The sequence below is a fragment of the Anopheles cruzii genome, chromosome 3, assembly GCF_943734635.1.
Source record: "Anopheles cruzii chromosome 3, idAnoCruzAS_RS32_06, whole genome shotgun sequence".
In the NCBI taxonomy this organism is placed as follows: domain Eukaryota; kingdom Metazoa; phylum Arthropoda; class Insecta; order Diptera; family Culicidae; genus Anopheles; species Anopheles cruzii.
In genome coordinates, this window is record NC_069145.1 from 4,340,595 (window position 1) to 4,366,886 (window position 26,292).

Consider the following 26,292-nt stretch of genomic DNA (forward strand, 5'->3'; position numbering starts at 1 on the left):
TGGTAACGAACCTCGAATGGAATCAGCCACCGGACTTTATGAGTCTTTAATGGCGGCACACAAAAAAAAGACACGAACGTATAAACACCGACCGCTTGTTTGTTGTATGTTGGCGCAGATAAATAAAAGATTAAGACTATTTGAGTGTGCGTGCGTGTGTGTGTGTGGGCCAGGGTGGCCGCAGGGCTTCCTTTTGATGGATAGGTAAGTTCCGCAGGATGTGGTGTGAGAATAAAAGTTTGTTACTAGTCAGGTTACGTGCTTCGCTGTAGGAAATTCGCCGGATTGCCGGAACTGACGCAGAAAAAGATGCTCACCGGGATGCAAAACGTTTCCCTCTCATCACTGTCATTGTTCGTGTTTGATGTTCACGGTCTCGGCCTTGCCGTTTTCGGACTCAATCAAGGCAGTTTACGTGTTCCATTTGATGTAGGGTCAAAAAGTTGTTTCGAACACGCGCCACGTGTCCGATTAGGGAAATTTGGCTTTCAATTTGCTCCTGATACTTCCTTCGCGATCTCCAGCTGTACGCCCAAGTTTGATGAAGGCGTACAAATTACGTTTGGTTACACAAACTTGGCCATTGAGACGATCGATATCACGAATCTTGCTTCGGCAACAAAAGAACGGCGTAACGATAAGAATAGGACGTGAAGTTACTTTATTGAACCTCTTTATTGACTTTCAAATACAGAGGATCTTGGATCCTGGACCAGTAATAAAACAAGCAAATAAACAAACACCACGAGATGATGAAAATACAAAATAGGTCGCCTTTTTCCTGCGAAGTCCAATTGCTTCTGGCCAATAAAAAAAAATCCCAATGTATGAACTGATAGCAGGAAAAAAGCGTAGCATTACACCATATACCTGGGGACATAAGGTACTGGTACTACCAAAATCTCTGGACCTCTATCCTCTGGCCGCCACAAGGTGCAGCTTTGACCAATCTTCGTTGCGCTTCTCGGCGCGAAACTGGTCGTTGTTGCTCACGAGTGTAAAATTGACCGAAGGCTGATCAACGCTGGGCCGCTTTGCTGGCGGCGGTAGACGATATTTCGGTCCGAGGGCCCGGATTGCTTCCTCCAGACCGAGCTCGGCAGCGGCGAGGAAACACTTTTTGGCCATCGAACGGCTCGGACGTAGACCGGCGATTCCACGGGCGTAAAACACTCCCAGGTTGTACATCGCCTGCGGGTGGCCCTGATCGGCGGCCAGCTGATAGCACTCCATGGCCTGTGGTGAAGAGCTCATTAGTAAGCAATGGTCACCGTACAAGCACCTGCCGCTCCGATACACTTACCATACGCAAATCTTTCGACAGACCATAGCCCTGTTCGTAGCAAATGCCCAGATTGAATGCGGCACCGGCGTGCTGATGGCTGGCACCAAGCTTCAGGTGGGAAACGGCCGCAGAATACTCGCCCAGTTGCAGGTTCCGGCAGCCCAGCTGATACTCAATCTCTCCCAAAACGGAGAGCAAGTTCTCGAACGCTGATTCGACCGTTTCCGGTTGTGCGCGAGGCACGGCTTCCGGTTTGACCGGTACGGCGCTAACGCTGACGGGTACCTCTTCCGGCACGTAAACAGCACCAGTCGACGGTTTCCGCTCATTGTTGATACGGAACGCGAAGTTTTGCAGCACAGTTTTGTGCGGATCGGTGTAGTCAACGAACTCACCGAACGGAAGACCACCGAAGACACCGAATGAAGGGCGCACACCACGGTGGTGGTGCTGGTGTTGGTGGTTCTTCGGCTCTGCGATGGGAGGCGGCGGTGGCCCGTCAAAGCGAGGTGAAGCATTAACAGTGCCCGCTTTCAGACCAAACAATGCCGACAGCACCTTACAATGGCGGGCCGGCAGACGGCCGTGTTCGGCGGAAGCGGTGCGGAGCAGGTGCGACGAAAAGCAGCGTCCTCCGCGATGGTCCAGTCGCTGTGTCCGCCGATTCAGGCACATCAACTGGCTCGCGTACCAGCCGCAGATAATGGCGCTTGTCTGACGGAGAAAGATAGCGATTGGTTAGGGCTGCCGGCGATAAAACCTCTTCCGCTTATCGCTGAAACGTGTTTCGCGACTTGTTTACGATTGATTAGCGTCCGCGATCCGTTTCGGCCCCCTCAAAATAAGCCGTGAATCAGCACTTACCCATGTTATTGCTCCATACCACGAGTGTTGGAACTGAAACGGTGGCTCCTGCCGATTGAAGCCCTCCTGATCGGACTGATTCGATCCGGTTCCGTACTCCTTGCGTGGCCCGCGGTCCAGCTGGCGCATGGGCCGGACAACGTGCAGCAAACAGTAGCGTCTTCCATTCGCCCCATGGTCGTTGCTTCCCGTTGGCGCACCCTCTTCCGGTGGATTTTCCACACAGAACCGCTCGCCCGGTCCACAGTTCCAGGTGCGCCGTACTTCTAGGACATTGGCGGTCTTGTCGTACACATCTCGTATACGACGGGAAACATATTTCCACATCGCTTGCCGAGCTTAGTGTTGCATCGACGGTGGGGCCGCGGTTCCGGTTCACGTCTCTATTCAAGTATGGCCACAGGAAAGAATTCGACAAGTGTGGGGCGAATGCGAAAAACTGGACAAAAATATCACTTTTGGCGGAGCGGAGCAAAAAAGGTTGCCCCTTTCGACGCAACCACTTGAACTTTTTGTTGTTTTTCTTTCACGATGGCTTGGCCTTGACGCTTTTGACAGCGCACGTTGTGTGCGTGACTGTGGCCCTTTTCTATATCCCTTTGGGGTGTTTACACTGTCTACTACTTATCCGTTTTGTGAATACTCAAGAGTGTTTCTCCATTTTTCGTGTTACAAGTATAAAAAGAGAAGTCTCCACGCATTTCTGCATGTGCGGTGACCCAATCGTTCAATTTCGGTTGTAAGAAATTCGAATCTTACTGGCTGCGTCCTGCATATAGTGTTTGGTTGAGTGCTTTCGACAAGGAAAGTGACACCCCAAACGTCAATTTACCGCAAGAGCAAGTTTTGTTTGATTCCAATTCGGTAGCAACAATTTGTTCAGCACGAAATCGGAGTTAAGGCGTTTTAAAAACAGACTAATGGGACGTGAAACGGAATCCGATGGGTCAGGTTAGTGCCGGTGCTTAGCGGGAAAAACGGTTCCTCAGAATGAATAGAGTTTTTTCGGAATAGGTTCGGAATCGGAGTCGGGCGGAAGCCGTAGCAACAGTCGCAGTCGCAGCGGAACACCCCAAGTGGCTCCTACGCCCGGATTTTCGCTAGAACATCATGACTCGCGGTAAGCAAGGTGTCCTTTGTTCTTGCAACGCGTTTTCTACAACTTGATTTGGTTTGCAGCTCACGATCTGGATCGCCAGCACACAATAGAAGCAGCCGCTCGAACTCGGCCGGTTCGCAGCGTTCGCGCTCTGGTTCAGCGGCGTCCGGTGCCCGTTCGCCTTCCGGCAGTCGTTCGCCGACACCCAGCAGCCCACAGAAGCGTCACAGCCGATCGCGCAGCGGTTCCGGATCACGGGCCGGATCGCAACGGTCCGGGTCGGGCTCGCGATCACGGTCGCGATCCGGTAGTGATCGGTCGGGTAGCGGTACGCCACAGAATCGCTCGCGCAGTGGAACACCGGTCAATCGGTCCCGCAGTGGATCAGCTGCATCCCGATCGCCCGGTTCGCCCGGTTCGCTCAGAAAGTCTCGCTCGCGTTCTCGCTCGGTCCGTTCAGGTTCCGCCCGGAGTCGTTCGGGCTCGGCAGAAGCCGGTGTGAAACGTAAACAAGCCAGTGACTCGGAGGCAGAAGGTGCTGTTGAAAACCAAAAGGAACAGAAAAAGAGCAAGTTGATCGATACCGATTCGGAGGAGGAAGTAAGCCCGGCAAAGGGCAAAGACGTGACGGCCGATGCACTGTTCGGTGATGCGGCGGATATCAGCTCCGATGAGGATGGTGGCTCGGCCAAAGGAAGCCCTGGTACGCGCGAGCGTGACGAGCTGGACGACCTGGAAGACGAACAGCGCCGAAAGCAGGAGGAGAGCAAGCGGGGCCGCTCGAGGAGCCGTAGTCGGAGTCGCGACAGTTATCGACGCTCGTCGGATGAGGAAGGAACCGGTGGGGAGCGTCTAGCGAGGTGGGAAGAACCGAAAGAAACCGAACCGGAACAGGAACCCATTCCGGAGACGCGGATCGACGTGGAGATCCCACGTATCGTGACCGATCTCGGGCGTGACATACACTTTGTGAAGCTACCCAATTTCCTGTCGGTTGAAACGCGCCCTTTCGATGCCGATACGTACGAGGATGAGATTGACGAAGAGGAAACACTGGACGAGGAAGGGCGGCAGCGGTTGAAGCTGAAGGTGGAGAACACGATCCGCTGGAGGAACAACATCGACGCAAAAGGGAATGCACAGCGCGAAACGAACGCACGGTTCGTGAAGTGGTCCGACGGCAGTATGAGTTTGCACCTGGGCTCCGAAATCTTTGACGTGTACCGTCAACCGCTGCAAGGTGACCACAACCATCTGTTCATCCGCCAGGGTACCGGTTTGCAGGGTCAGTCGGTGTTCCGCACGAAGCTAACGTTCCGGCCACATTCGACCGAATCGTTCACGCATCAGAAGATGCTGATTTCACTGGCCGATCGTTCGCAGAAGACGTCCGGCATCAAGATTCTCACCCAGGTCGGTGCCGATCCGGACGCCGATCGGAAGCAGAATCTGAAGAAGGAGGAAGAGAAGCTGAGGATGGCTATGCGCGCAAAGCCAACGTCAACGAAACCGAAACGAGGTCGCGATTCCGGAGCCGGTGCCAGTAACGCTTACCATCATGACGAGGGTTCCGAGGACGAGGGTGGCATTTCGATTGCGGCCATCAAGAACAAGTTTAAGGGTGACAAAGCGCTCAAGGCTGGACGGCAGAGTACGGCTATCTACTCGTCGGACGAGGAGGGGTCGGATGTGGAAATGGGCCGGCGAAAGAAGAACATCGACAAGAAGAAGGCCCGCAAATCGTTGGCCGCTTCCGATGATAGCGATGCCGGGTCGGGCTCCGAGCACTCGGAGCGAGGATCACGCTCGCGATCGAACTCTGGTTCCGGCACCGGTTCCGGTGGCGATGGTTCGGGAAGTGAGAAAAGCGGCGGTGGCACTGGTGGTAACGCCCAGTCCGGTGACGATAGTGACGACTAGACATGTATGTTACATTTAATAAAATGGAAAACAAATGTATTGAACTTTAAATCTTACATATCTTTTTATCCTAATGGGCATTTATTTTTAGATCAACCTTCTCATGCTCCATTTTTAGTAAATCTCTTTCTCTCTCTTGGGCGCGCTTCCACCGGAAGTACACAAACGACGGATTATCGTCATGGTAATCTGTTGATGGCCCCTAAACATTCTCTGTGTCACGCTCGCCTTGCCAAGTAATGGAGCGCGTGCCGTAGGCCGAACTCTCGGCAAGAGTTTCAGTCTATAACTGCCCCTGCACGAGGAAGCATTTTACGAATCTGTCCGTCACGGCAATAAAGTGACCTCCGAAATGTAGAACGTGAAGTGATAATAAGTGATTCTAGATTTAAATAGCATATAAAGCGCCAGATTTCTTTATGCTCGTTAACCATTTAAATAGTTTTAGACAGTGCTTGTTTCGGAGAAGAAATGTTATTCTCATCGATACCATCGTTGCCGTCTCTGTGCGAGAAATTGGCCTCGGATCGGGTGGTGTTCCGTCGAACCAGAATGTAAGTACACGCACCCCTTTACACCACTCTATTGGACTCCTCTTCGGAGAGTTACGAAAGCTCAGCTACGAACGTCACACGACTAGAAATTAACTAACCTACCCCGAATTTCAATGTCGACCGAATTGGGACAGGTTAATGGACTAACCGAACTGGGTCAAGTATGTAGCAACGAAGACAACAATCTCCCGAGCGATGAGCATTAACGGGTGGGGAAGTCAATCGATGTCCTTTCTGCTGTGGGTTGATGATGATCGATTGTCAACTGCCGTTAGCGTAGGAACGGAAACGTGTTGGAATGCGGTGTAGCAATATTCAATTAGGCACTGCTTTTAAATTCATTTGCATACTTAAAACCATATTATTTACCTACTTTATGTATGATGCATTATAAAATCTATTTGTTTCTCATTCGACGTACAAACATTGGGTCACAACAAAAACCAGACACAAAGGGTTCATTGACTCTGCCAGACATGCAACGGGTGCACACAACGGTCATATGTTGCGGTCTCTTCCGGTCCGGAGCTCGGCGCGGTCAAATGGTCAGGCGATAAAACTGCATCGGTGTGTGCATGTGCCATAGGCCCTGTGCTATGGTGCCTTTCAAATAGACCAGCCTTCGTCCGTCAGTTTGAACCAGGAATCTGCGCATGTCCTTGCACTTGCACAGTGTGTCAATGTGCCCGCCCCAGTCTGTGGCTGGTTGAGCGAAATTGTACACCGATCTTCCGGCTGGCTTTTATCTGTCTAGAGCTACGGGGCGGGAGTGTTCCGTTTTCGGCAAAGAATTGACTGCGCCCCACCATCTCCGGAAGTCAAACGCGTCATAACAATCGGATAAGTCAGCTTCCAGAAGTAAAAAACCCTCCTGTCCACGGGAGATTTGGTGCCTCGGTGCATCTCAGAGATTAACTCGCCGAGCGCTTTGGTCTCGCGACATCGCCCGATAGGAAAAGTGATAGACAGACACCGCCTTCTGGGTTTCTTAATTCGTTCATTAGTTGTGCGACGTAGTAAATTGAATCTGATGTGGTTTCATCCGTTTATAGAGTGTAAGGTCAATTTCTCCCACTCGCATCTCATCGCGTCGTTTGGATGCTGAGCGCTGAGGCTGCACGAATTGTTTTGCACAAAATCTCGCTTCATTGTGTAGCGCCGCTTTTTACATGTGATGCTGTACTGTGCTTTATGCTACAAAGTGTTCCTTATCAATCAAAAGGCTGCCGATGTGTTAGTGTTGTGTCTTAAATGTTGGTTAGAGATCCACAAAAAGTTCAGTGTCTGTAAATCTCATTAGAAGCATCGTCTTGTTGGCACTGAAGCAAAAAAAAAAATCTACCATCACATGCCAAAAGCGGGCTTCTGCCAAGCTGCCACTTCCGATTGCGTTCGAAAATAGAATTGCTACCACCGAGTGTCCACTGGTGTTGGTGCGTGGATCGAAGAGCTGTAGTTTCTCTAGCGAGTCCTTCGGTGGGGCCAGGATGCGACGTGACGAAACGTACCGGCGAATCACGCGCGAGAAGATGGTCGTGCGAAGGAACACTACCCTTCACACGGTAGATTCAACAGTTTCCTTTCTGTCCATCGTGGAATCGTGAGTATCATCATACGGACTGGAAACGCGTACAGTAAATAAATACAAATCAAGAGATTTATTGGTGAAACAAACACCGAACACCGGAAACACTACCGAAGCACTGTTAAAGGAATGGAGTCGGAAGTGCTTTTTCTATAACTTTTCAAAATAGTAGAACATCTCAGACGGACAACACGGAGACGGAGACAACTTCTAAATTCCGCGTAGTCGGAAAAACTTTTTCTCCCCTTTTCTTGTTCAACCAATAAAATTCTTGGCTTGGAAGGATTTTTATATCGATTGCGTTTATTATTTATTTGACCAGAGCATCCCCTGATGGTACGCTGGCAGTTGGTTTTCCGCAGCGTTTTTTCGCCTCTATCCGTAGCCTACTGTGAGGGGCAACATTTATCGTTCCCTATCACCGTTTGCATGATTTATAAGTGTTTGTTGAAACCATCAAAGTAAAGTATCTTTTACCTCTATTTGTTTATATTGATTAACATATTATATTCTATTGGAATAATCAAAAGATAAAGCCTACAACTGTTCAATTAGAATAAAGGAATACTGTTGTTTCAATCAGCAATGTGTTTGATGCGCTTTTATATTTTTTGTGTCATCTCAAATGAATTGTCCAATTTCGACTAATGGGAATCTACGCTCAAAGTAATCATCAAAAATGCGATAATTACTGAAGTAACTGAGCAATGAGCAAATAGTGGCACGTTTTCCTTACCCTTTGCGTTCTTTGCAGCTCACAATACGCTTCTGACACAATTTACTTCGCTTGAAACAAATACGTGCTAGAAGAGACCGGAACGTAACCGAAACGTGACCAGATTTTTTTGGTCCCCCAAAAATATCTGTGCCATTAACAATAACCGTATTAGAGACTGTCCACAAACCGTTGGCATACTTGCGTTTCGACCTGCGTACCTACGCGAGCCGTTGGGTTCCACATTCCACCAATTTGCTCTAGTTTTTCTAGTTTCCCGCCAGACGGAGCCGTAAGGAGCCCTTTTCAGTTCAGGCGACCGTAATCGATTCGCTAGAGGGTTTCTTGGAGACGACTATTGCACCGCCACCGCGCTCCTCCGAACGCACCCGATAATTAAGTCCTTGCGTCAAATCGGCCCCCACCCCGGCTGCTCGGCTTGCCCCGCAAGGACCCAACAACACGCACCGTTCGGCTCAATCACAACGCCTTGTCACAAATGGCGCACGGGGCTCCGAGAAACCGAAAACCAGAAAAAAAACAGGAGAGACCTAACATGAAACAACCATCCGGGGACTGCTCCATGACTTCAGGTCCTTAGAGTGAGACTTAAAAACTGGCTCGGCGTCGAGGCTCGGTTGGAGGTCCCTGATCGCTGTCGAAGAACTGGGCCTCCTTAGGCTGCGAAGCGTCTTCGGCTGTGGCGTGTGGTTTGGACTTTCGCTCCTTTTCTAGTGCCGGGGCAGCCCATGGGCGGTAAAAAAGGATAGTTTTACACCTCGTGGGGTCCACTTGTGATTCCGCGCTATTTATTCGGCCCGCCGTCCCTTCTGGTGGCCCCCTCGGGAGTAAATAACCCGGTGGTGTCGTGTCGTTCGCGTCGAGCCTAGGCGTTTGCGTACTGACCGAAGTCAGTGTGTGGTCAGTGTGGGGTCGGTCTGCGGTCAATCTGAAGTCCGACAAACCAGTCTGTGTTTGGTCGCGTTCGGGAACGGTCACCTCGGGAAAGGGTCTCGTGTACGAGTCAGTCCGTTGCCTTCAGTGCTTTGCGTTCAGTGGCCTTTCGGAGATTGATTTTTTCCGTGACCAGTCCTTTGTCACAAGGAGTTCTGGAAAAGGTGCTTCGGTCGGGGGTGAAATATTTGAGTGGTCCCACGGATGGTGTCGCGTGGACATTACTTGATGTGCAATTGATCGCCGGATGCTGGTACAGTACGGTGGTGCCGGTGCTGGTGGAGGACCCCGTAATACGACCATGAGCGACGGGTACCACCACGGTTACCACCACCATCTGCCGTCGTACGAGTATGCACCGCCCAGTGGCCCCGGTAATAACACTCTGCACGAAGCGTACGGTCGGGCCGGGCACCCAGGGTTCCCTCCGGGAGCGGGCGGTACGGCAGGTACGGCCCCAAAACACAACCTCACTTCCACTAACGCTAGCACCTACAAAATGTCTCGTACCGTTTCGAACTCCCAACCGGCCCTGGAACGGTCCGACGTGCACGTGGAATACGAAGTGGCCGTCCCGATACACAGCATCGAGTCGATCCGCCACACGCCGTACCATTCGCTATGGAACCTGCACGAGTGGTAAGCAACCGAAAGGGGAATGCCCTATAACAGATGCCCATTTCCCGTCCTTACTTTACGTCTAGTTTCAGTCAAATTTTGATTACAATCGACCAATCGAAGTAGCCTACGTTCCATTTGTCAAGATCAAGTAGTCCTTGAATGGGTAACCAATCGCTGTTCGGTCCTTGAAACTTGAACAATCCCGAAGTGGAATTAACCAAGCCTTGGCCCCTCAAACCGAGTGCCAAAAGTGGTCTAAAACAATTCTCTGGCGTTCATTTGCACCAACCCCACAAGGTGACGCCGGTAGCCTTTAAATCGATCGAAAGCCACTAATTGAACTCGGGCGCGTTGACACGAGACCACCGAGGACCCAAACGCTCGCTCGTCGGTTAATCGTTGTCGGTGTGGACCGATATGTGGACCACTTTTGTACATAGCACCACACTGTCGGCATTTCTGCTTTCCATCGCCACTCCGAGTTCTGCTGACCGGTAGCGGCGTTAGCGAAAATACAACCGACCGCCGTAGTAGCCCCAGTGACCATCATCAGGAGGTCCTTCCGATCCCGCCGGGGTCGTATTGTGTTTGTGTGTGCGTGACGGCCGGTGGTCGAAGTAAATAACCTCCACCGGCACCGGGAGTCAGTGTCCGCTACGGAGTGGACAACAGAGAGAGAAAAGAAAAGGGGAAAACAAAGCTAAAGGTTTGATGAACTCCTGGCCGTGTTGGAAAATCCCACCAACAGGCGTGTGTGAGGGGTGGGTTTTTCATCGGCCATTCCGTTTGGACTCATGCGGAAGAACCAACAATTTTCTTCGGCCAACCTGGGGTTCGAGTGTTGGGCCGGCAAATGTGAGGTTAAAACTAATCACCAGGTCCAAAGGCTCGACAGTTGGTGAGCCAGCGGAGCTCTAGGTCTATTTTCGGTAGGGGACTCCTTCTTTTGTACATTAAAGACTGTATAGAATGGTGCATGCGTGGGGTTCTCTGTTGGACGATGTTGCCGTAGATAGCCGAATGAACGGATGGGTGGGTTGTTTTGTAGTTACCACGCCATCCGGCGAAGGAACTCAGAAGGAATGCAAATTTTGTTCTTATCGTTGATAACGATATGCGACGAATGTGGTCCCATGAAAAGCTAAGATCTTCTTCAACTTATTTGAGTAATCCAACATTACTAAACTTCCATTAAATTAGAAGATATTGTAGCGTGGACCTTTTAAATTGGTCGACTTCTTGCAACACTCCAAGAGTCTCTCAAGGCAAGTCTTTTGTGGTCTATTAATGTTTGTGGTGTGTACTTAGTAATACTTGTTTGGTTATAGTTGAAGGGCTCAGCGAAATAAGGCTATCGTGTCCACTTCTAGTTACGGCCCATTGATTGAAGCTCTTCCAGGGCCCAGCGCTACTCGACAAAGCTGCATGTGAAGAAGTAATAACTCTATTTTCACCCAATACACCTCTAGCAGTGTCCGAACTTCGCCGGGTTCTTGCTACTTCCCTTGGTCTGAAATTAATTTTCCATTGAATCTCCTGGAAAAGTTTCGTCCCTTCGTCCCACCGGTTTTTATGCCTAACCTAACCTAAACAAACTGCTGGCCTGATGCAGTAAATCGCTTCGCGGTATGCGCGAGAGTGTAGCAGAAAGAAATTTGTCTTGCACTCGGTTCCGCGATTTCCGGCCCGGAAGTCATTGTCCTAGTTGTGGGTTCGCCACATCGGCGAAGCGATGACCACACAGGCACCTCCTACAGTGCCCCATGCAGAACAGAGCATGGAGGTTCGTGCCGTTGCATTCCGGCCATCGCTCGGCACTTCCCGTAGGCCGATCGTAAATAATTGATCAAAACGCGGGCCCCTCGGGACGGACGGGATTGGCGGTGCGAAGGGCGAAAATTAAACTTCCTTCCACGTCCTCGAAGACATACGTAAAGCCGTGGCGTTGTGTGCCTACTGTCGGGGTCGTTGACCGGTTGCAACAGTCCAACAGGCAGCAGTGCGAAAAGTGGCCAGCAAATCTCGGGCTATCTGGTGTTGATTGGAAAACATGCATTACTTTCCATCAGACTGCGACTGCTATTTTGCATCAGACATCCGTTTTGCATTGCCTGATGGTGCGCCTGAACCGGAAATAGTCTGGATGGCCACTTAGAGGATAGAAAGCCATAGATAACCGATTGCTCTATCGATCCACCGTGGAATCCCAACCGACGTCGAAGATTCCTATTTCATCAGGGTGCATCTCCTTTCTGGGTGTTGGTTGGTCAGTTCTGGGCCACTTTTGCTGTGCTAACGATCTCTTTGGTTTGGTTCCTCTAATTGGCGTTTATTCATGGTCGATTACCACGAAGGCCGGGGTCGACGGAATCCATCCGTTTTCTTGTTCATGCGCCACGATCTTGGACACGTTTTCAGAGACATTTGCCACGAAGAGTCCTTCAGTTGGGTCATCGTTTTTCCAGAAGGAAAAGACCTCGTGTTCGACCCCATTTATGAGACTGTGTCCTGTGTTGTGGATAACTTCAGAGTTTAGAGTCCAGAAAAGAAAGGATTTCTTAGAGGGGCATCTAAACTCTTGCACAATTGTCTATACCGTCCCTTATTTATTTATTTTATTTATTTAGGTTAACCTTGAAGTCTAAAATTCTAGGAATCCCGAACCGGATAACCGCATTTTTATCGAGACAATGCGTGCGGAAGGCCATCTGGCCATACGATTTAGGACACACATATTGCTCGCTTCGATCAGCCCACTTTACCTTGACATCGTTAGAGTACATTTTAGGGGAAGTTCCTATTTGGAGAGCAAGAAAAAGATGGACGTTAATTACTATCCACATCCCGTGGCGTCGCGGGGCCTAATAATCACCGTGACACGCAAAGGCCCCATGACGTGCCGTGACCGACGCGTAACACACTTCGGAACATTCCTGCTGCGATGCCCACCATCGGTGGTCGGTCTCGGAGGTCCTTTTGCCACAGCCGAAGGAAGAAAATTCATATCGCGTTTGCAAACTGCACTCAGTTCGGTAGCCTTCGGTGGGAAAATATGGCTTGAAAGCGAAACAAGGTTGTGGCGTTAAATTAATTCACTCGAAAGTATTTCCCGAGGAGCCATGGCCCACGGAACCGGGCCATGTCGTGCATATGGTTCAAGAATGTCCAGCCGTAAATGACCGGTATGAGAAGCTGAACCGTTGCGCTCACATCGCGGGTGTCATAAAGGGTCACTAGACGGCATGTGTGCCGCGGGTCCCAGATTTCTATCGGCCATTGACGGGTCGTGCGGGTCGTGCGGGCGGTGACTAATCTTGCTCCGAAGGTTTCTGAACTGCAGCCATCGTTTATCAGGATCTGTGGCCTCGTCACAGCAGCAGACCCTTTGTCGAGCATATGGCCCCGCCGGCAGTAGGTCAAATTGAGGAAATGAATGCAATTTGTTGTACCGGTGAAGGTAAAGTACATTAAATAAAATGAACGATGGCGAAATGTGACAAAACTTGCTTGTCCCAAGGGAGATTGTCGCCCAGAAAATGGTACGACCCAAGAATATTGGCGATGTGGTTACGACTTTAAGTTAAAAAGTTGTACGTTAAAAATGAATGTTAAATAATTACTTATTTGAATGTTCTTTCAAAAAAAGCTAGTCCCCATTTTCAATTGATGAGACATCCTGGAGACTTACGAAACATTCTTTATCCTAAAGAAATGGTCCTAGCTTACATTAGGGTAGCACTAGTGTAGACACACGTGGAGCGAGTACACTGAGCCCTCTGCGGAGCACCTTTATACGGTGTGTAATAACTCCCCGGAGAGTACTACTTACCTCCCTCACGGGCAGCGGGGTACTTTTTACACGTAAATTGCTTCCGCTAGATAATAAACCACTCCCACAGCGCCATCGGGCACAGTAATGTGTTACCTGCGCCATTTTATCAAATCCGAATGGACCACTAACCTACATTTAAGTCGCCCCCCGAAGCGCAAATGGAAGCGTACCCCAAATTCACAATCGAGCGTTTGGGGCAATTAAGCGTTTTAACACATTTTTCTGGTATCGTTTCTTTCCCGCGCGTCGCAGCTCGGCACCGTCCACGTCCGGCTTCCAGCACATGGCCCGCATGATGGACACGCTGATCCTGGATAATTTGGCACCGTTTGCGTTCACGAAAATCACCACGACCACACACCGGCCGACGAGGATCGGTGGTGGACCGAGCGGATCGGGTGGCAGCGGAGGAGTCCCGGGCGGTGGAGGCAGCGGAGATAGCGGTGGCGGTGGTGGTGGTAGCGGCAGCGGCGGCAGTGGACGAGGTGGCGGACTGATCGATGTGCGAGCGGGCCCACTGGGGCCCCTGGATCGGGACGGAATGATGCGCGGGGGCCCGACGATGGTCGGGCTCGGTGTGAAGAAGGCAACCAGCACCAGCAACGTCAGCAACCTGGTCGGCGCCGGAGCGGTCAGCTCGTCGACAATCCGTGTCAACCTGCAGAAGAACAAAATACCGACACAAGGTCAGTGCGGTCCACTACTTGGTGAGGTTCCATTTGCTTGCGTAGGTAGTGGCGTAGAGATCGGTGACGCTGAAAGTGGAGCACCCGCGCGACACTAAGTAGCACACCGGCTAGACCCATTGGGAGCTGAGGTTTTAATGAGGGACCGGTACACTTGGAGGAGTGTGCGCCACTTTCCAAGGGTCACCGTGTAGGGTGGTCCTACCGTTAACCTCGATTCCTCCCTGCTTCGGGCTGGGCTACATCCGGGGCGCGATAGCGGAGTGTGTAATGCGGGCGTGTCGCTCTTAACCTTATTCCGATTTCAGAAGTCCACCCGAATCCGCGGCATGCAAACCTTGCCTCGAATGCGTCGTCCCCTCCGACGGCCACAGACTCGCGCTGGATCTCGTCGCTCCGTCGGCGCGATCCGGAGCTACAGCCGACACTGCCCTCCATCAATAACTCCAACCACCACAGTACCTCATCGCTGACGCACCAGCACAGCATCGGCTACACCAGCTCCTCGAACACGCCCAACACGGACCGGCGCAGCAGCCGCACCAGTGGCCACCAGAAATCTTCCCTTCGCAAGAGCCGCTCGGTGGAGCGCATCCGGGCGCGCAAACTGGCCACCTCCAAGATCAAGGAGCGCCCGAAAAAGTCGTCCTCCGAGGAGGGTGGTGGCTCCGACGACCAGGAGGTCACGTCCGTGGAGGAGAACTCCCCGCAGCAGCAAAACTCGCCCGTGAAGCGGCTCGAGAAGTCGAAGATGTTCAACGCGATCGGCTACGAGCCGCACCTGATCGACACGCTCGAGAAGGACATGCTGCAGAAGAACCCGAACGTCCAGTGGAACGATGTGGCCGGACTGAACGAGGCGAAAGCGATCCTACAGGAAGCGGTCGTGCTGCCGGTGATACTGCCGGACTTTTTCCGCGGTATCCGCCGGCCGTGGAAGGGCGTGCTGATGGTGGGACCACCCGGGACCGGGAAGACCATGCTGGCGAAGGCGGTGGCCACCGAGTGCGGCACCACGTTTTTCAACGTGTCCTCGAGCACCCTGACCTCCAAGTACCGGGGGGAGAGCGAGAAGCTGGTCCGGTTGCTGTTCGAGATGGCCCGCTTCTACGCTCCGAGTACGATCTTTATCGACGAGATCGATTCACTGTGTGCCTGCCGTGGGAGTGACTCCGAGCACGAGGCCAGCCGACGCTTCAAGGCGGAACTGCTGATCCAGATGGACGGTCTGAATGCCGCGAAGTGAGTACGAAAGGGAGCGAGTCGTTTCGATCGCCCCGCCGCTAACGTTTGCTTGCTTTGTAGCGATGAAAAGGTGATCATGGTGCTGGCCGCCACCAACCATCCCTGGGACATCGATGAGGCGTTCCGGCGGCGATTCGAGAAGCGCGTCTACATTGGTCTTCCGAATGACAACACTCGCAAGGCGCTGCTCGAGCTGTGTCTGAAAGGTGTTAGTATATCGCCGGACCTGAACACGGACACCGTCGCTGATCAGCTGAACGGGTACACGGGGTCGGACATCGCTAACGTCTGTCGGTAAGTACCGCACCGCAGTGGCAGGGAATGTGCCAGGCTGTGATCTGTGGGCATCCTCCATTTTGTAGCGATGCCGCGATGATGGCAATGAGACGTCATATCAACGGTCTCAGCCCGTCGGAAATCAAGATGATTCGCCGGGAAGAGGTGGACCTGCCCGTGACCGGCCAGGACTTCCAGGATGCGATGCTCAAGACGCGCAAATCCGTTTCGGCCAACGATGTCACACGGTACGAAACTTGGATGGATGAGTACGGGTCGTGCTAGTGTTACATCTAAACCCGCCCCGGGGGTTTTGTGACGGCTCAAGTCCTCCAAGGCCCGGTCCATCGAAGCAATCTTCAGCTCTAATTCTATTTCGCTGTAGCTAAGCAATGTATCACCAACATACTCCCATTAAGGCAGGTGGCCCCTGAGTGGCCCAATCCAATCCACCAGGGAAGGAGGCACTACGTTCGGATAGTAATCGTCCCATTTTCGTTACGTTGCCTTTTGTATTGTTTCAGTCCGTTAGGATCGTGGTTTAATGTTGCGTACAACTGCCTATTGTTCTTAGCCCCTTGTAACAGACCAATAAATAAGTATATTCATCATCATTTAAATGCTCGAACAATGAAACTGTTGCCAAAACAATGGATGTTTGAAAATGTAAGTATTGCTTCCGACGTTTCCCGTGTTCTGGTATCGTTTAGCAATCCGAAACGGAACGCAACGAAAACAAATGCGTCATATTGTTTTATCGCGATGAGAAAGGTCGTTTATTTGAATCCTATGTGGGGTAAGAGACACAAGGTCAGGAGATAATCGAAAACATTCCAGCTGGACACGCACGCAAAAGGTAATCGATATCAAATTGGGTTATTACATTTTTTAAGGATAAATTTTAAGTACCATGTTCTCGCTGTCATTGATAATCCACAGCCTACTAATGAAATTGACTGTCATCTTCCCATCAACCCAGCAACGATTGGATGCAGCAAAATTTGTAATAAACCACTTTATTTATACATTCTTGAGAACAGTTCAGTTTTCCTACAAACGTCATAAGAATAATTTTCAGTATTTTTTCGCCATTTTCAGCGTCACTATAAATACGTTTGCATAACAGAGTTTTACGTTCGTCACATCACTGACCCGCTCTTTTGTGTAGTAAATGTAATCCCAAAAGGTTCCAATAATAATTGTTTGAGCAAGAAATTAGTTTCAAATCATAAGACGGGCGACCGGTGGTTGGTTTTTCTTTGGATCTTTCGCACCGGCATGGCTGGCGAATAGCACGTAAAACGGAACACAGCGGTGGCAGCATAAAGAATCCACTAGACTCCCGTGCCTGCGCACTAAATGATGGTGGGTCACTCTCGGGGGAGGGGAGGGTTGGGAACACAACCCAAAACCGGTTCCAGATCCTTGTAGGTTTATTTCGGTATTTCCAGCACTTCCTTCGTCATCGTAACAGTTTTTAAGCTTCCGCACTGGCTTCGTTATGTTTGCAACCTAGAAACAACTCTAACATGAAAATTCAAATCTGTCAGTCGGTGTGTTCGTGTTCGTTAACCCATTGTGGCGGGGGTTGTATGTTTTCTTTTTCCTGTAATATCCTTCCCGGTTGATACACCGCATTGTTGTTGTCATTTCAAAACTGGACCAATAATTAGGTATCTTTTTCGTAGCCTTCACATTCAGATGATAGTTTAAGCGTTGTTGTCGATTGTTTTTCTACTAGCGTTTTGTAAACGAAAGTTTATCGGATACTCAAATAAAGAAATTGATCAAAAACAAAACAAAACAGTCTACAAGTTAGAGCAGCTGCTGCTCTCGCAGAATCATAACGTTTCGCACTAAGAGTATTGTCTTTGTCGAGCAAGGAGTTGTTTGTTGGATGGAGCTCCGCCCGCCCGGCGCTTCGAACACGTGCAGGTCGTTGTGTTCTCTCTCTCTCTCACTTCATTTGTTGCTTAGATTGATACGTGTTGGTGGGGCTACGTTTTGCACGATCGCGGCACCGAGCCGATTCCCATTCTATTGAGCTTTTCTCAGTGCGCCACGTGCCCTCCAGGCTTTGATCAGGTTCCAGGCAAAGAACAGCGAGAAAAAGTGCACTTGGAAGGCCAAAAGCACGAACCCGTACCACAGCAGCCCGTACGGATAGCCCTGCGAGTCGAAACGAAATGAGGTTGGCGGTGAGTTAGTGAGTGTGCGGTGTGCCGAAAACAGGAAACAATAGTAATGCCCCAAACAGTGCACCAAACAGCGGAGGGGTTGTTAGTTGGGGAGTAGGAAATGGGAAGACAAACAGGAAGGGCAAGCACACGCGCGGACATCCACCAGTGGACGGTGAGAAATGGTAAAAGAAAGGAAGAGAAGGGAGTTTAGTTGACATTTGCTCCAACGGGCGGTAAATCGTTGCCAATCGGTACTAACAATTACCTGCCAGACGAGAATATCGGTATCGTCGAGTTCGGTGCCTTGCTCCAAGCTAATGTACTCCAGCACGTCGTTCATGTAGTAGAAGATACAGTACAGGAGCGGCACGAAGGCGACCGTGCTGATACCAACCATGTACTTTTTCATATCATTGACGCGATTACCGCGGGCGGCGGCAAGCCCGACGAATGACAGGAACACGGAGAGGCACCAGAAGTACTCCCACCAGAGGGGCTGCGGTATCTGCAGCTCTTCGATTTCCAGGATAAATATGTCCAGCCGATCGAGGATGTCTGCCGACAGTTTGACTAGCATCACGAAAAACAGCAGATAGTGGAAGAAAATGCAGTACTTTAACCGGGATTTGTTCAGTGCGCTGTAAAGGACAAAAACAACATTGATTGATGCTAACACTACTACAAGGGCTTTTGTTTTAACAATCTTATCAGAATTTCAGTTTCACGATTTCTTGGTGATAGTTGTCCGCAAACCCCCTTTCATTATCCTGAAGGTTCCGGCGCGCCCGGTTTTTCGCGCCCAGCTCGACCCAAATGACGTTACAGAATCAAAACAAACCTTGCGGCAACGCACACTACGACAGTCGCCTGTTACAGCACAGCATACTTTCACGCAGCACACATGCATACTTTTACTTTTCACAGCATACTTTTCACGCCAGTGGCCACCACTGTGTGCTACACACACAAGTATGTGGCCAATTTTTGGCAGGGTTTGCAGGAAACCCAACACACTCCGACGCTCCTGCCACTCACTGGTTCTGTTGGTAGAAGATTTTTCACACCAGGATACCCAGGGTTTATGTGTGTCCTCCCAAACCCATGGTCGGGCAGTTATGGGGAATTGGAAAATCGAACCCACAAACGTGAACTCGACGGTGTCATTCTGCAGTTCGCTTCCTACCCGCGGCGCGCAATCGAACCCGTTCCATGGCCCGCACTTGATTATACGGCTATTTTTAACAATGAAGCAAAATCTGTCACTGGTCTGTGGTGGTAGAAAATACTCGGCGGATGCTTCGAGCATCTCTAGCGCACCCCAGGATCGCTGTGATGGGGTAGCCAGACCCCGCGAGAGGGAAGGGTGGCCCCGCAGGTTAATGGGTTCACGCATTTTCTGCATTTTTCCGGCGACTCAATTTTTGGGGAATGTGTTACGCGGGGATGTATTTAGCACCTGATTTGGTAGTGTGCGGCCACGCGTTGCCTGTGCTCGAAGTCGGCACCGTCCGTGCCGAGGACCATCGGTCCGCCCCGGGAAGCCATCGTGTGGTCGCTGCTGAATCGGAGTTGTTGCCGGTGGAGTTTGTGCGACTCGCCGCGAACGGTGCTGGTTCGTTGTTCAGCAGAACGGCAGTGATTCCTGAAACGGACCGGATTGTAGCGCCAGCGAGACACAGAAGAACCTTTTCACTACCGTGTTCCGCGTTTCACGGGCACCGTGTGTTCACAACATCACCTACACGCACGCACTAGCGGAACACGTATCAGAGCGACCAATCTGCGGTTGACAGCGGCGCCACGAGGTGACGTTTGATCAGACGATTAAGACGTTTGAATCTGTCAAAAGCTCGAAGGACGCTAACGCACATAAACAAGCGCAAAGTGGAAAGTGAACGAGTTTACAAAATCTGTGCAGGAAATTAATCGATTGTAGTCAAAATGAAAGCTGCGGCATTAATCAAGAAAGAGATTGGTGTTGAGTAAGTCGGTGTTCAAAATGATTAAAAGGTGTGATAGCACATTATTTTCCAGAACCAAAATATGCCGATGGTGCCTGTCGAAGTGTGACGATTTGGAGCCCCTAGCGAACGACGAATCCGGACAATACAAGCTTCAACAACTCTTCGATTGTACCGGTTTTCAGGTAGGAAGATGGTTAAAACAGACATCTCAGCCTATTCCACAAGAAAGATTGTTTTATAACGGTTTTGTATATTTTTGTAGGCTAGTTTATCACCTGTAGTTCCGTCGTATTTGTGCACGAAGTGTGAATCGCGTTTGGATAAGATGTATACGTTTCGCTGGCGATGCAACATGAACATTGCACTGGTCGATGGGTTTATCGCAGAGCATAACACAGCGAAGAACGAGCCAAAAATCGCTAAAGACAAGTTTACCGCATCGGATGCAGCGAACGATTTGCACTTGATTCAGAAGAGTTGTAATGCTCATGAAGCGAATAGGACATATGAATGTTGTGGCAATCAAGCTGATGATTTATTCGAAGCAGAGGAAAATCCAATTGTGATCAAATTAGAGAACGAAGATGTCGATGAACAGGAGAACAGCCAAACAAATGCTGTAGAATTGATTTGCCAGGATGGAGAAGATGACCCTGTCAAAAAACGCAAAGTTGGCCGAAAACGTAAGAACGCTCAAGAGGAAAAGCTACCTCGGTTGCGCAAGTATAAACATCGCAGTTATCAAGAAGGCAATCGCAATCAAAAAAAGCTCCATTGCCCTCATTGTTCCGCATCTTATATTCATTCAAGCAAGCTGAAGATTCACATGCGGACACACACCGACGAAATGCCTTATGCGTGTAAAATCTGTGATAAAGCGTTCAGATCATCCCAACTTCTGCGGAAGCATTCTGTGCGTCACTGCAAGGATTATAAGTGCCCGCATTGCCCTTCAAAATTTGCTCTTTCTTCTGAATTAAAGGTTCACATCCGCACTCACAGTCTTGACAATCCTTTTGTGTGTGATATATGTGACAAAACGTTCAGTTTTATAAACAATCTGATACGGCATGAGAAAATCCACAACAAGGATGAACATCATAAGTGCCCGCATTGTCCGTCCAAATTTCCACGGTTAGGCCACTTAAACGATCACATTCGCATTCATACCGGTGAAAAGCCGTTTGTGTGTGAAATCTGTGATGAAGCATTCTATTCATCAGCCAAATTAGCGCAACATTCGAAAAGTCACAACAAGAAGCAACATCATCGGTGTCCGCATTGCTCTTCAAAGTTTGCGCACTCATCAGCGTTAACGGACCACCTTCGCATTCATACAGGTGAAAAGCCTTACGTGTGTAAAATATGTGACGAAACGTTTAGTTTATCAAGCAATCTGGCTCGACATAAGAGAATCCACAACATCGGCAAATATCATAAGTGTCCGCATTGTTCCGCCAAGTTTACACTGTTACCCACATTCAAAAATCACGTTCGCCTTCATACCGGTGAAAAGCCGTTTGTATGTCAAATCTGTGACCAAGGGTTCCATTCATCGTCCTCACTATCCTCTCATACGCAAACTCATAAAAAGAATCAATAGCATTTGTTTGAAATAGTACAATAAAAGATGATTGCTCATAACAACACTGTCTCTAATGGAATAAGGAAAACGGAAGATAACGACAACGCTGGGACAAGAGAAACCCGAATTATGCCGCAAAGTTTTAATGTTTAGTATAAGCTTATGTAGAGACATTACCTCATATTTAGGTACAAATTAAAATATAAAGAATTTTATACGTCAATTATGGCCATTGTACATCCGGTTTACTATTCCATTGCTGGCTGGCACTACCGTTTAATAAAACGAAAGACAAATAGAGCCATATAGAAAGTCTCAAAATTATGTACTTCAATTTCAAGGCGGTGCGATTAGAATTAGCGCCCTAGTGAACGAGCCTTGGAAAATTGATGGCATGGTATTTCAATATTCAATATTCTACTGTCGGCCGGAACACCTCCACCTTCAAAGGGAAACATTTCTCATCCGGCACCGTCTGGCCCACTTGCATCGAAACATCGCCCTGCGGGCACGTAGACAAGGCTACGAGTAAGTTCATATCCGCGATGAACTCGATAAAGTCTCCCTTCCGAGCTGGGCTTGGTTTGCAAAAGTATTGCTGTGTGTCCTGGAAGGGAAGAAGTCAAACACAGTTAGCATTCTACGGAGCATGCGACCCGTCGAGCGCTAACCCTCGTGAAACCGGTGCACATGAAGATGTTCCAGGTGTCGTGCACGTCCTGTTCCGTCAATCCGTGGGTCTTGACTGCCTCGGTGAGGTATGTGTGACAACTATCGTGCCGATCCTCACCGGTAATCAGCTTGTAGATATAATCGTCGCATCGTGTCCCCACCACATCGTGGAGGGATCCTCCGTCCCGGTCGATCCCGTAATCGCTGAGCGAGTCCCTCACGAACGTGGCCATGGGCCGAAGATGCGGAAAGCTACTCCAAAGGCGATCGTACGGCTTCAGATGGGTCGAGTGTATCTGACGTGTTTTGCCCGAGTAGAATCGCTCCGAGCGAGGATTTTCCAAGTTCCATAAATTCAGATCACCGACCTGGGAGCCTTCCGGGAGCGACACGCGACACAAATCATGCTCCTGGAGTGTCCACACTTTGGCAGATTTTTTCGGTACGGTCAGCTCCAGCACTCGCAATCCTGCCAACGCACTCGCCCTTCGCGATTCACTCTCTTCCTCGGATACCGAAGCGGCCGCGGGTTTATCGTAGCAAATGGTTGGTGGAAAGTAATCGAACGTTCGCTTCATCGCTGCTCGAAGTGGACTCACGGACCGTAGAACCGGACTGACCGTTCGTTTGAAACACTAGCCTGTTAATGACCCGGGACCGGAACCTGATTGCGGGAAAAGTGATAAGAGGCTGACCGAATCAGGTTTTTGGTACAGTGGCCTGCGGCGTGCTGCGTCGTTGATGTGTTTGCTTTCTCAAAATAGGCACACCGATTGATGGCTTCAGCTGTATGTCCGATTGCCCTCAAATGGCGGATGTTCTGTGCGCACATTCATAACTACAAAGCACCTCAAGCGGACATAAGAAATAAACACGATCCGAAGGGATCCGTTTATTTTCGTAACAATTGGCGGCAAACGGCCTCACGTGCCGGTGGCGGCGGCGGATGAAGTTGAACGATCATGTCGGACCAAGATGATGAATTATGCAATCCATTTTCTGCTCTTGGTCCTCTCGGTCGGGGGGGCGACTCACGATTGGCCACTTCCGATTTGCAAATCAACGCCTTGCGCTGCACGCGTGTCCACAGGGGCACGACGACGACGACGACGACACTATTTACGGGAGGCTCGTTTCGGGACAACACTTAGCATCTGAAATGGCGGAAATTACCCGGACCGTGCGGATGATGGGGTTGTGAGTTTTCACAAACGCTATCAGACGTCCTTCCGTTGACTGACTTCCCCGGGCCCGGGAAAGATGGGCACCGGCCCCGCGTCGATCTAGGGCTGCCTGGTCACCTACTCTAAGCGGTGTAAATTGAACGATAATAAGCCATCATTAGAGCTACGCCATGCAAGGTATGGTCCATCCGGAGGTAACCGGAGACGCAGAAAGCCTCCCGTATGGTCGCTCTAATGAAGGCTAATTTCAATCTGGCCTGTTGTCTGGCCGCACACTAACCAAGTCAAATGACCGGGCGCATCGTGGGCCGTTCTTTGGTCGTCGCCATGGCGTTGCACCAATTTCGACACCTCGATCGCGTTGCGTGTCAAACGCAAGCTCTCCGGATTTATTGAGGGGGCTTGAGTTTTTGACTCCTGTGCCGTCTATTTTTACTTTCTTCTTACAATGGGACGTCAGAACGTTTGATGGTGCGCAAATTTGAACAAGTTGGTTGGAACCTGTTGCCTCGGAATGGTCCGCCAGCAATATGCCGACGGATCTGTTAATTGCACGCTTGATACGGAGGGTTAACTTCATCAGGCTCTCGCCCCAGAGGACCTTTAGAACTCATTCCACCCTGTACCATCCTGTACGGTGCGTTTTTTTTGGCTTCCTCCTGAAGGTTCCGGTTTTTCTTGGCACGCACCGATGTGTTCCCAGACTCGGCGTAGTTTCTATTTTCCTGCTTTTATCTGTCCGTCTGTTTGTGAGCCGCTTTCTTTTCTTCCTTGCCTGCGGGTGTTTGTAACCAACGTGTGCCCCTGTGGCCAACACTCAAAATAAACCACACAAAACGGTGGGTGCAGAAGCAACCGAAAAAACCGTCTGGGAGCATAAATCTGTGGGCAATGGCCGCAGCGTTGCTGTAGAATTCGGCTCTTAATCCTGCCGACCAGACGCCGGTTGCTGTGGAAAGCAAGAATTGGAATGATAGTCTTGCTTATGGGCGAGAAAATAGAATGTTGGGGAATATATTTCCATTCGTCGTAGAATTTGATCTTCAACCTTTTCTTGCGTTTTTCGTGTCTTGGCCTGCTCCAATGAGACAATGTTAATCTCTGTTGCTTTCTGTTACGGTGTGGTTTTACGAACGGGTGACGGATTTCTTTTTTTCATGATCTCTTCAACCAGAAAAACATCCTCACTCCGATCGTACCCGATCTTAATACTTTTCCGTTTGCCGCTCTCAAAAGGCATCTGGGTGCTACGCCATTATGTCACGATCCGTGGCTCACGATCCCTCACGTCTCGTTTCGTTGGGGTCGTCGTCAGCCACTCCCGAAAGTGCAACCAAGCCACATCATTCGTCGTTATGCGTTCTTTAGAAACGGGGCCCCATTCTGAATGCCAAATGAAAAGGAAATTTTTTCCGAATGCACGCGACTGGGACGCTGAGAGATATTTTTAGTTCATCCGATTCCCAGTTGTGAGAGGGGTGTGTTCCCGGCCGGCTGTCTTCGCCGCTTTAAATTGTTGCTGGTTGATGGACTAGAGTTTATTTCGGTAGAGTTTAAGATAACTAAAAAAGAAATTTATTTGAATTAAATGATGAAAGAACGCTTGGAGCGTAACAGAGCAACACAATGTTGACAAAGAATGAAAACGGAACATCTTATCTTCCGGGCCGGTTGGAGACCGATAGCCGGGTCCGCGGAAACTCCGTGGCCCCCTAAATTGCCCGGTTGTTGACATTAAGTGTTGGAAAAACGAGAAAACACCAGGTGGCGGTGGCCGAGCCTCTCGCTCTGGTTCCCGCCCGCGGTTCTGTGTCACGATCCAGCGTTGCGTGTGCGTGTTGGTGTCACGACGCCACCACCCGGTTCGGTAATGTGCAGCAGTGTGCAGCAGAGGGAGTGTTAGAATTTAGAAGCGGGACAGACGCTGAACAGTAGAACAAAATAAAACACAAAAATACACAGCTCACAGCGGGTGTGCGCGCGAAAGAAACAGCAACGGTCGGGGACGGACGGACGGGGACGGACGGAAGCGACACTCTGACTGCAACCGACACGAGACGATGACGACGACGACGACGACGGCGTTGGGGCCCTGCGTTGAATCCGAGAGCACCGCCGGCGGTCAGTTTGATTTGTGTAATCTGATCGGACGGATTCGAAGACGGAGAGCTCGCGATCAACGGTCGGTCGGTCGCTTTCGGTTCGACTTTTCCCCGGTTTTCCCTCAGTTCGTTGCCCGCTCCTTTCCAAGCGTGAGTGAGTGAGTGAGATGTCATCCCTCGTGCCGATCGATTTGATTTATGCACTTGTGAAGTGAGCTTAATCGATCGCCCGGGGCGAAGATCGGAATATTTTCTTAAACATTACTCTGGCAACCGTGTGTGATTTATGGTGTCGTCACTTCGGAAGTTCGGTGCGAAGGATCGGTGCCGATCGATCGCCGATCTCGTCGGTGGCACTTCACTGAACTTCACCTTCGGCAGCAGTGACACAACCGTTTGAACGGTTTAATTTTAAAAACAAACGCATCAACCACACCACCGGTGTGGCCATTCGCCAGTTTGTGTCGTTTTTCCCGTCCATTCGGCGAGGATCTGCGAAACCAATAGGGAGTTACCGAGTGAGAACAATCGCCAGTGGGTGGCCGGTTGGCTGGCGAGTTGTAATTGATTAATTCAATCTACTGTCAATCGAATTTGGTCGCCGGTATCGATCCGTGCCGAGCTCTCATTCACACCCCACGCCATTGTGAGCGGCGGGCGATCGTAACGATCGTGGCGTAGAATTCTAGACACGTTCCGTTAAAGCCATCACATACTTTGGCCTTGGACCGCGGAGTTTGGAGCTATTGGCGTCGTACGGCGAACGCTTCGCACCGACCGAACCTCCCCCCCCATTTGGTGTCAGTTAATGGAGACGCATGCCGTCCCTTTTTTGTCGGACCCTTTTCCACCGTTTTCCACCAACGAAGGAAAAATCGAACGATCCGACAAACTTTTGACGGTTCGGTAATGATTCTTCCCGGGCGCCGTTGGTTTATTTTTGCGCGTTTCCACCCGGCCAGAGGACCA

General features: G+C 50.3%; 5 protein-coding genes across 7 annotated transcripts; 2 read left to right on the plus strand and 3 right to left on the minus strand.

The window, feature by feature from the left end:
* Window positions 1-651: 651 nt before the first annotated feature.
* LOC128271768 (uncharacterized) lies at window positions 652-2,665 on the minus strand. Its single transcript, XM_053009402.1, has 3 exons — window positions 2,150-2,665; window positions 1,304-1,999; window positions 652-1,236 (listed from the first exon to the last, which is right to left on the minus strand). The coding sequence occupies exons 1-3, from the start codon at window positions 2,474-2,476 to the stop codon at window positions 913-915; spliced, it is 1,347 nt and encodes a 448-aa protein (XP_052865362.1). The 5' UTR covers window positions 2,477-2,665; the 3' UTR covers window positions 652-912.
* A 404-nt stretch (window positions 2,666-3,069) lies between these two features.
* LOC128272410 (another transcription unit protein) lies at window positions 3,070-5,175 on the plus strand. The gene is made up of 3 exons (XM_053010213.1): window positions 3,070-3,100; window positions 3,164-3,269; window positions 3,329-5,175. The coding sequence occupies exons 1-3, from the start codon at window positions 3,070-3,072 to the stop codon at window positions 5,166-5,168; spliced, it is 1,977 nt and encodes a 658-aa protein (XP_052866173.1). The 3' UTR covers window positions 5,169-5,175.
* A 2,034-nt stretch (window positions 5,176-7,209) lies between these two features.
* LOC128271595 (katanin p60 ATPase-containing subunit A1) lies at window positions 7,210-15,921 on the plus strand. 2 transcript variants are annotated; one of them, XM_053009184.1, is made up of 5 exons: window positions 7,210-7,322; window positions 13,682-14,160; window positions 14,424-15,357; window positions 15,421-15,654; window positions 15,723-15,921. In XM_053009184.1, the coding sequence occupies exons 1-5, from the start codon at window positions 7,210-7,212 to the stop codon at window positions 15,919-15,921; spliced, it is 1,959 nt and encodes a 652-aa protein (XP_052865144.1). The 2 variants fall into 2 exon arrangements, with proteins under 2 accessions (XP_052865144.1, XP_052865145.1); XM_053009185.1 differs by having other exon boundaries at window positions 13,682-14,115.
* A 1,112-nt stretch (window positions 15,922-17,033) lies between these two features.
* On the minus strand, window positions 17,034-19,597 carry LOC128272274 (protein jagunal). 2 transcript variants are annotated; one of them, XM_053010050.1, is made up of 4 exons: window positions 19,513-19,597; window positions 19,273-19,458; window positions 18,082-18,454; window positions 17,034-17,805 (listed from the first exon to the last, which is right to left on the minus strand). In XM_053010050.1, exons 2-4 carry the CDS (start codon window positions 19,359-19,361, stop codon window positions 17,674-17,676), a joined length of 594 nt encoding a protein of 197 aa, XP_052866010.1. In that variant the 5' UTR covers window positions 19,362-19,458; window positions 19,513-19,597; the 3' UTR covers window positions 17,034-17,673. The 2 variants fall into 2 exon arrangements, with proteins under 2 accessions (XP_052866010.1, XP_052866009.1); XM_053010049.1 differs by having other exon boundaries at window positions 18,076-18,454.
* Window positions 19,598-21,774: 2,177 nt separating this feature from the next.
* LOC128275118 (uncharacterized) lies at window positions 21,775-22,615 on the minus strand. Its single transcript, XM_053013514.1, has 2 exons — window positions 22,037-22,615; window positions 21,775-21,972 (listed from the first exon to the last, which is right to left on the minus strand). The coding sequence occupies exons 1-2, from the start codon at window positions 22,613-22,615 to the stop codon at window positions 21,775-21,777; spliced, it is 777 nt and encodes a 258-aa protein (XP_052869474.1).
* Window positions 22,616-26,292: the final 3,677 nt, after the last annotated feature.

Coding starts and splice junctions, on each gene's coding strand:
- LOC128275118 (XM_053013514.1), bottom strand. CDS start 22,615: ATGAAGCGAACGTTCGATTACTTTCCACCAACCATTTGCTACGATAAA. Junction 21,973..22,036: donor TGTGCACCGGTTTCACGAGG/GTTAGCGCTCGA, acceptor CTTCCCTTCCAG/GACACACAGCAATACTTTTG.
- LOC128271595 (XM_053009184.1), top strand. CDS start 7,210: ATGCGACGTGACGAAACGTACCGGCGAATCACGCGCGAGAAGATGGTC. Junction 7,323..13,681: donor TTTCTGTCCATCGTGGAATC/GTGAGTATCATC, acceptor CGCGCGTCGCAG/CTCGGCACCGTCCACGTCCG. Junction 14,161..14,423: donor GGTTCCATTTGCTTGCGTAG/GTAGTGGCGTAG, acceptor TTCCGATTTCAG/AAGTCCACCCGAATCCGCGG.
- LOC128272410 (XM_053010213.1), top strand. CDS start 3,070: ATGGGACGTGAAACGGAATCCGATGGGTCAG. Junction 3,101..3,163: donor AACGGAATCCGATGGGTCAG/GTTAGTGCCGGT, acceptor TTTTCGGAATAG/GTTCGGAATCGGAGTCGGGC. Junction 3,270..3,328: donor CTAGAACATCATGACTCGCG/GTAAGCAAGGTG, acceptor TTTGGTTTGCAG/CTCACGATCTGGATCGCCAG.
- LOC128272274 (XM_053010049.1), bottom strand. CDS start 19,361: ATGGCTTCCCGGGGCGGACCGATGGTCCTCGGCACGGACGGTGCCGAC. Junction 18,455..19,272: donor GCCGCACACTACCAAATCAG/GTGCTAAATACA, acceptor TGTCCTTTACAG/CGCACTGAACAAATCCCGGT. Junction 17,806..18,075: donor TTCTCGTCTGGCAGGTAATT/GTTAGTACCGAT, acceptor TTCGACTCGCAG/GGCTATCCGTACGGGCTGCT.
- LOC128271768 (XM_053009402.1), bottom strand. CDS start 2,476: ATGTGGAAATATGTTTCCCGTCGTATACGAGATGTGTACGACAAGACC. Junction 2,000..2,149: donor GGTATGGAGCAATAACATGG/GTAAGTGCTGAT, acceptor TTTCTCCGTCAG/ACAAGCGCCATTATCTGCGG. Junction 1,237..1,303: donor TGTCGAAAGATTTGCGTATG/GTAAGTGTATCG, acceptor TCTTCACCACAG/GCCATGGAGTGCTATCAGCT.